This window comes from Cinclus cinclus, chromosome 2 (genome assembly GCF_963662255.1).
Source record: "Cinclus cinclus chromosome 2, bCinCin1.1, whole genome shotgun sequence".
Classification (NCBI taxonomy): domain Eukaryota; kingdom Metazoa; phylum Chordata; class Aves; order Passeriformes; family Cinclidae; genus Cinclus; species Cinclus cinclus.
The window spans coordinates 67,606,027-67,614,963 of record NC_085047.1 but is presented as its reverse complement, the minus strand read 5'-3'; the positions used below and the strand labels follow the sequence as shown (position 1 = coordinate 67,614,963).

The 8,937-nt window shown below is 38.3% G+C and overlaps 1 protein-coding gene across 1 annotated transcript; it reads left to right on the top strand.

The window, feature by feature from the left end:
• The first annotated feature begins 334 nt into the window (after positions 1–334).
• Positions 335–4,019, top strand: MZT1 (mitotic spindle organizing protein 1). The gene is made up of 3 exons (XM_062514788.1): positions 335–523; positions 1,908–2,053; positions 3,465–4,019. Exons 1-3 carry the CDS (start codon positions 475–477, stop codon positions 3,486–3,488), a joined length of 219 nt encoding a protein of 72 aa, XP_062370772.1. The 5' UTR covers positions 335–474; the 3' UTR covers positions 3,489–4,019.
• Positions 4,020–8,937: the final 4,918 nt, after the last annotated feature.

Below are 8,937 nucleotides of genomic sequence, written 5' to 3'. Positions count from 1 at the left end.
CCTACGGCCGCAAAGGGGACGGCAGTCCCGGGGGAAGCGGCCCCACTGAGCCCCGGCTCACACTTCTCCCCGGGACGGTGCCACCGCGCCGAGCCGCTCGCCGCTCTCCCAAGCCCCGCCGCCGAGGAGGCGACGCCGGGAATGCGGGGTGAGCCGGGAACGCCGAGGATGCGGGCGCAGCCACCTGCCGCCGTTATCCGGCCACCGCCGCCGCTCCCGCCCCCGCCGCGCCGGGCGGCCTTTTAACGGGATCCGCCCCCTCTCCGGACTACCACCAATCACAGAGCGCGGTGTGCGCCGCCGGGCCAATGGCAGTGCTGCCACTCTCTCGAACGGGCCAATCACCAGCTCCGCCGCCGCACGAATTCAAAGAAAGCCCGCCCCCGCCGCGCTTGCGCGGCGCCGGGCCGTCACGTGAGGCTGGCGGGCCCGAGCGTGCGCGGGGCGTTCCGGTTCCGGCGCGGCGGGGTCGCCATGGCGAGCAATGCCGCCAGCCTGAACGCCGTGAGGGAGACCATGGACGGTGCGTGACAGCCGCGGGGCAGGGGCGCGTAGGCTGCAAGGCAGAGGCAATGCCTGGCCCCGCCGTAGGCCGTGTACACGGGTGCCTCTCCTGGGAGCAAGGAGCGCGGGCTGCGGCTGCCGAAAGATGCAGCGCGTAGCAGTTTTTGTTTTGCTTCGTGTCACTTCATGAAACGGTTCAACCCCCACACAGCGAGTGTCTTTGAACCTGTCGTGGCTTTTCATTTTTTCTTTTTTTTTTTTTCTTCCTTAAATTTACCTAAGTACTTAACATAGAATACTAGGGATGTCTTCTTAGTGTCTATAGATATATATATGTTTGCTCTTGCTTGTTATTTATCACGGTTAATGTAAACGACCTGGCTCGGTGCATCTTGGATTTAAGCCGGGGGGCTGGAAGTGCACGGGAGAGAGGGGAAGGAGCAGCCCTGTGATGCTGTCAGCGGCAGCACCTGAACTGAAGGGATCTCTGACACAAACTACAGTACAGTGAAAAAGCTTTGAGGATAGTAGTCAGTGTTACAGAACTCAAATAGATTCTGATATGGAAAGTAAAAAAAAAAAAAAAAAAAAAACAAACCAAAAAAAACCCAAATCCAGGTACTGCTGTGAAGGGGTACGGGGAAATGCTTTGGAGATTGATAAGCCATGGGAAATGTGAGCTGGTGAGTGAAGTTCGGGTGCTCGCTTTCAGCCTGACTATCAGGAAGCAAAGCTGGCATGTTTTGGAGTTGTTTCTCAGTGTAGAGAATCTAAGTTCTGGTAACTGTACTTGACAACTTAGACTGGAGAGACAACAGGCAGATTTAAAGAAAAGTAAGGCTTTTGAGAACAGATACAGAAAGTGCACTAATCTTCAGACTTAGGAGGCAAAGTTTCCTGTGTAGCTATGTGTATATTTATTTAGGATTGACACAGGCATTTAGTAGTTGTTGTCTGCAAAGTTGTTAAGAACTCAGAATTATTGTGGAGAAACTGCTGCTTCTCTCTGCCAAAGACACTGCCTCAACACCTAAAGTTAGAAAGGACTTCACCACTATCTGGAGTCCAGAATCATGGAGTGTTCTTGTAGCATACATTTTGCCTAATTGGCAGCCATGTTAATTGTTGAATTCCTCACTTTTTTTTTTTTTTTTTACTTTTTCTAAACCCATTATCTGATATTAAATTTCCTGAATCAGGAAAGCACAGTGTTTATATTAGAAGCTGTAGCTTTTAGCTTATGCTGGAAAGTTGAACATAAATATTGTTCAATCAGCAATGGAGATCTGCCCTGTTCACAGTGTAGAAGTACCATAGAATCTCAGTGTTGATGGGGAACAGTCTTAATCACTGAAATTTCATAGTCTGTAGGGACTAAAGTGCTTTCATTTTTTCTGTTGCAGTTCTGTTTGAGATTTCACGAATATTAAACACTGGCTTGGATATGGAGACATTGTCTATTTGTGTGCGGCTTTGTGAGCAAGGGATAAATCCAGAAGCATTATCTTCTGTTATTAAAGAACTGCGTAAGGCTACAGAAGCTCTAAAGGTAATGCTCTAGCTTAAAAAGCTTATAAATTTGGTTTTAAGCATCAGATGTACATGCAACTTGCTATACTTCCATTTGTAAATTGTACTTTGATATGATTTATTTTAAAATCAAGGAAATTAACTGTTCAATAGAGGAGGCAGTCAATACAACTGAATTCAACGTGAAACAGGAAATAGTACAAATAATGTGTTTCATAGAAATAAAATAACTTAGACTAAATCTACTGAAGAAAAAAACACAATCAAAAGTCATAAATTTTTATTATAATCGCCATTTGTCCCCTTACCTGCATAATGTTACAGATAGATTTCTCCTTTAACCAATATCACCTCATTTCTGCAACCTCAGCTCTTAATAGTATGCAGCAGTACTTGTAATCAGGTATGTTCATGCAGCTCGTTAACATCATCTTAACATACTGCTTTTATTCCCTTAACCTGTGCTTTGAACCTTTCCAAAGACCAGAAAGAGGGGATTTCATCATGTGTGTATGTATAGGGCTTTTCATATATGTGTATTTACCTGTTTAATTAGTAGAGGGTAACTATGGTTTAAAAACAAACCAAAAAAACCTCACTTGCATTTTATAGAATTTTCATTCTTACTGTCTGCCTAAACATCTCAGACAGGATTTTTTGCTACTGCTTCTTATATTACTTTTGAGAGGTGAAAGGGGAAACCTGTATCTTCTGTTCTGGAAGACTGCATACTTTATTTTTAACTTAACGTTTTTCTATGCTCGTGCATATTTTGTATTTGTGTCTGTGCTTAAATGTGTGCTTACATATGCATTTAACTGTGTATATAAATAATTGAGGGCTGGTTTACTTCTTCCATTGCTTTCACTGGTTTCCCATTCCTGTTGTTCTCCTTTGTCCCATAATTGGTTTAAAAGCTACCAATGTCAGTCTTCAAAAACTGTACCTTGTTGTCTGGAGTTATTCAGTAATAAAATACTGATATTCTTAATCAAGTAATTGGTAGTGTGATTTATGCAGTTATGATTAACATAATTCTTCTGAATTTTGTGTCAGTAACCTATCTGTATGGGTGGGGTAATAATTACCATAAATTATATAAAGTAAACTCCAAAGGTGACTATATTTATGCATTTGAGCCTTGCTTGGAAGTATTAGGATAAAATGTACAAGATAAAAGCTGCTCAGATACAGTATGCAACACAAGCAAACATCAGTAAAAAGGCTCTTTTTAGTAAAGGGTAATGGCAGTTGACAGAATTATTTTTTTAGAAAATAGTAGTGTTCATGAGAAAAAAAATCCTAGTGTAGCTTTTTTTTTTAAGAGCCTTAAGGTCTCTAGGTAAATTTTAAAAGTTACAAGAAAAGATTAAATTTAATCTACACAATGTCTCTTTGGTGACTTGGAATAATTTTTTTTTGGTTTCTAGGCCACTGAAAATATGACAGGCTGACATGGGAGATGATCTCTGCATGAGAAGAATGCCAAGTTAAACTTATCAGGAGCTCTGAAGATTGCCACTATTAAGAAAAAAATATGAAATAAGTGTATGTGAAGGTTTTAGAGTACTTCTGTAATACTTTTCAAAAGAATGGTGTATATAATAGCTTTGAAAAGTTTTTAAAAAGTTCACCAGTATTATTATTACTTGGTATTTTTGTGAACTGTTTGTGAATGTAGTGCAATTGCTCTTCTTTGGCATCCTGTACATGTAAAATCACACTAGATATTGTATATTTGTTGAATTTACTATAGTGTACCAACAAACCTTGTTGTAATGAGTGTAGCTTTGTCAATGCATCCTTTAGAATCGGTAGTATATAATGGGTTTTATCTTTTGCTTTGATGAAAAACTACATGTGCAATTTTAGTCTTGATTTATGGTCCAGGTAGGAATGAAGCCCATACTGACTTTATTTTAGAGTACGAGCAGTAACTTAAATCTCAAGCTGAAAGTAATAAATAAAGCATTTTTAATAATGTAGGTAATGAATTGTGCTTTTGATTTTGATTCAGATTGCTGGGAAAAGTGTTTAACCTGGAAAACAAAAGTTTTTCAGCTATATAGGTATGTATGTAAATATAAGTTCTAGATGACATGGAATGTTTCACAGAGATCAGATGTTACATTTTTTACACCTGCTCTGACTGCAGGATCCAAAAATATTAACACAGTATTGTTCCTGTAATACAGTACTAATGCATACATGAGAAGCATCTCATTTGGTTGATGAGTACCAGTAAGTCTTAAACAGCTGCTTGGTACAGAAATATCTTCTTATTTAGTACTGGAAACTTTCACTGATGCCAAAACAAGTGTTAATATCTTGTAAATATCTGTGCGCCCAGGAATACTACTTGGTAAGAAAATAATTTCTTATGTGTTCTTTATCTGCTGCTATGTAAGTTTTTGGGGGTTTTTTTAAAGTTTTTTTTATATTTTGTTATGCCGTTATCGAAGTGTAGCACTAATGGTACCTAAAGCAACCTGCAGGGTCAACAAGGCAAAGCACGTTTGGAAATGAACCTGGAATCTTAGCTATGCCAAAAGTTATATTTGTGCAGAGATACAAAGTTCTTTTTACTTGGAGTTTGCATCATATACGTTCCACATCATAGTTCTACGAAAAGCAATAAAGGAAGCTAAATATTTCATATTGCTGACAAAGAGAATTGGAAAATATTTATGTTGCACTGAACCACTTACCTTTATTTCTAGTTAGCCTGAACAAAATGCCATTCTGGGAAGGTGCTGTAAATAACCAAACTGGGGGGTTTTTAAGTGGTTTCATGTTGCACACTCATAGCATCAATTTGCAAAGGACTTTAAATGTTCATAACCTGAATATTTGGCAGTATGAAAATATATCAGCAATGAAATTTATCTCAGGAAATCTGAAAATTCAGAACAACATTCAAAGTCCAGGTCAGATCAGCACAAATGTGCAATTAGCTCTCTTGCTAATTTTCTCTACCCTCAGTACTACATGACAAAAATGAGACAAGACTTGGGGAGCGTTCTCGCTGGTCTCAGGAATCACATTAAGACTATGAGATTTCCCATGTGTAACTTAAACTCTGAAAATTTTCTGTGAACTATAGCAAGTGTGCCCAAAATAATAATGAATCTTTATTAGAGTATATGTTTCTACTGCTGCATTTCCTTTTCCTCCACAGCCAAGTCTTTGGGTAGTACAGGAAGTCTGATGCCTTCCCTTGAATGTCACTCTATTGATTAGTTTTATATATTTCCAGGGTTTTTTCTGACTTGGTAGCTTGAGTTTAGTTTGGGTTCAATGTCCTTGAAATGCTTAAAACCAGCTTGCAACTGCAATAGGATAATTTATGCATAATTTATAAAATAATATATATAATTCTGGAACTGTCCAGTAAATTGCATCTACCATTTTACCATTGGTATGCTTACAGCTTTTATGCATTTAGACATTTTCAGGCAGACCATTTGTCCTGCAGAATTACAGAAGAAGGACATGTCTTTGACATTCAAAACCCCTATGTATGATGTCTATGAAACTAAATTTGCATTATTTTCATTATTATATGGAACTAAATGGTAACATTGGTTACTTAATGTACCAAAGGGAGAGCATGCTGTTTCTTAAAAAGGTGTGAGAGAACTCCTGTCTGCTTTTGGTTTGGGGTACCATCCATAACAAATGCAATAAGTATTTTTTTCTTCTTCCTTGTGAGAAATGAGAAGGAAAATCCCTCTAGTATGAAGTTTCATACTGGAAATATTTGTGCTGCAAGGTAAGTCTATCACCCCACTATGTAAACATGAGTGCTGAGCCTTGGTACTGATGACTGGGAAGTCTTGGCTGCATTTGTAACACATCACCTTCTACTACATTTAATCAAGAAGCTGAGCAAACAGCACGTGCTTTTCCTCTGTGCTCCTTACCTACATGCTCTTGGAACTCCGGAGAAGATAAGCATAGGAATATCTATGCAGGTCCTGACCAAAGTTTTTTTTTTCTGACACAATAGCTTCTTTTGTAGTCCAAGGCAGCTGCCTGAGGAAGGATAAGAACAATGCAAGTGCATTTGGTTGCTTTTCTTCTGTGATCTCCTGGCTTCTAAATGTCTTTTATTCCAGGCTTTCCTGAACATCATATGGTTTGTGTATTTAGTAGTTTTCAATGCCATTTTTCCAGTAGTTGTCTAATTTCCTTTGTAGTCTATGTTTCCTGAATAATAGCAGCCTTTATCAATTGATGTCTGTTGCATAAAGAATTGCCACTTCTTGGCCATTTTGAGCCTGCTTTTCACTAGTTTCATTGAATGTCCCTTGCCCAGTAAACTTTTACCTACCATGCTGTGTTCTGCAGATATGTAAGTCACTTTTAAATTTCATCTTCTAAACTGAAATGCATTAGCATTTGAGTGATCAGAAGCATGGAATAGCTTCTGTATTTACTGTCCTTTGAAATTCTTCTGGGTCTCATATATTGGTTCTGAGAAGGAAACCAAAACTACACACAACATTAGCCATGCAGTTAAGTACTGGCCTGCTTGATTATTTTCTTGTTCTTTATTCCTTTACTAGTACTTCCTAATATTTGAGTTGCTTTTTTAAATTTGATCTGAATGTTGAGCTTTTTTCATTACATTATCTATGGTAATTGCAGGATCTCGCTATTTAGTAGCATGATAAGATCAGAGGTTATTTTTTTCATATATGGAAACTATGGTTATTCATATCCATGTGTATAAATTATTTGTTTGTACTGAATTGCATCTGCCACTTTTTCCCAATCAATCTTCCATGTGTTTCTTCAGTTCATCACAGTTTGCTAGTAGTCTTGCTACCATCACTAATTTTAGCATTGGGAAATTTTGTTGCTTTATCCCTTTTTTGAGGTTAATTATAAGCAAGTCATGCAGCACACAATGTATCAAAAACTGCAAAGGACAACTGGTGACCTAGGGCAGGAGCTGACTATTTATTTTGGATTCTTTTCAGTGACTGAATAAAATGCATCATTCTTACACCACCAGTCTTCAGTGTCACATACAATAAGTCTCACTGTGAGTTTAAGCACAGTTGTGAATCTAGCCCTGCCGAGAGCATGGCATGCTTGATAACTATCAGGATCCCCAATGTTGTTTCCCACCTGCTACTCTCTAGGTAAGCAAATAACTGGTTCAATTCTAAATCTGCATTTTGAATCAATCAACAAGTTCCTTCTTAACTTGTGTGCTGTTGCAGGCACACTTTATTCCAGGGACTGCTCCCAGCAGAATGCGTGCCAGAACATTTCCACCTTCAAACGTCCCATCTGCTTTTACATGCTCATAGTTTTGTGCTATAGAAACACTGTAGTCCTCATTATTTGAATATACTTTCAATTAAAAGGCACAAAAAATGATAATAAATTAAGACTCAGCACTGATCTGTGATGTAGTATGGCTGTAAACAACCTGCTTTAAGGGAATCTAATGCTGAACAGGGGGGCTTTACATTACCATGTGTGATCTGAGCTAGAGACTTTGGCAGGTTACTTTACTTTGAAGATTCAGCTCTTGAGCCACAAGAGTTTATTTGTTTAATTAAAGTTTGAAAACAGAGTTTCAAAGAATGAAAGCAATTTCAACCTTTAAAAAGAGTGAGGGCAAGGGCAGAGAGTTGCAGACCATTCACCTCACATAGCAGCAAACATCCAACTGGTAAATTTGGGATTTTATCAGCAAAGAATGAAAGATAAAAAATTTCAAGTAACAAGAGATAGAATGAGAGGAAATGGCTATTACAGAATAGTTATTTACAGAAAATAGCTTGATCAAGTTGAAATGTGAAGTAAAACCATAGTGCTGTCTATTTACTGCTTCCAGACCCACTGTTTTTACTTCAAGAAAGCACGAGGATAATTTAAATGAAGTCATAAAACTCTTTAGGGATGGGAGCGCAAGCCTGAAGATATATCAAAGCACTCAGGGGATGTGCAGGTTCTCAAAGAAATTGAGGGGAGAAATAATGACCCTGTTATGCCCTTGAACATAAAGGAAGTCTTGTGGGTGCTGTGACAGTGGTGGGAGTTTTGTGCTACTTAATTAGTGTGTTATTTTTGGTTGAGGGTTTTGTTTTTTGTTTTTTTGGGGTTTTTTTATTTTTATTTTTAGAGCTAGGATTAACAAATACACGATGGAAATGGATTTTTTTGGGTTTGGTTGTTAATTAAATTTTATTAGAAAGTACAGAGCATTTGCCAGCTCTTCTAGCTACTTGCTAGAAGCAAGGAAAATGGAGCAAGATTTAGTTGTTGCAAGGTTTGTTGAAGCTAAACAGTTTAATAGAGAATTAGCACTTATATTATTTATACTTTTAACTTAATAACTAGATTTTTGTGACCCTTAGTGTGACACTAACTTGAAACTTATGAAGAAGGAAGATGAACACTGGAAAAGACACTGCTTAAAATCTTTAATTTTGTTCCATACTTATTACTATACTATGAAAACCTTAAAACTCTTTACTATGTGAAAGCACACACTTTTATTGAACTACACACTCGTGATTTTAACTTCATTACTCAAATTCTGAAGCTCTTTCTAAGGCCTTAGGTCAAAAGCAGTCTTCTCCAGGGGGTCAGTGCCAGAAACACTGAAAGCTCAAAAACCCTAGGTTTGCACCAACAGGTGCATCTTTTTAACCTTACAGAGAAAACCAGATTCAGTAGGTGTTACAGGAGAAATCAAACGTTAAAATAAGGCACAGCGTCCCAGGAGCGAAAGAAAATAAACTTTGACATGACATATTAGGAAAATGACAACTGGCTACTGCTTGATTTTGTTAAAATGACATTAATAATACTTCTAAAAGACATGCTTCAATCCACTTTCTGGAGCAAAGTCTATGATATCTCTATGCAGGGTGTCAGAGA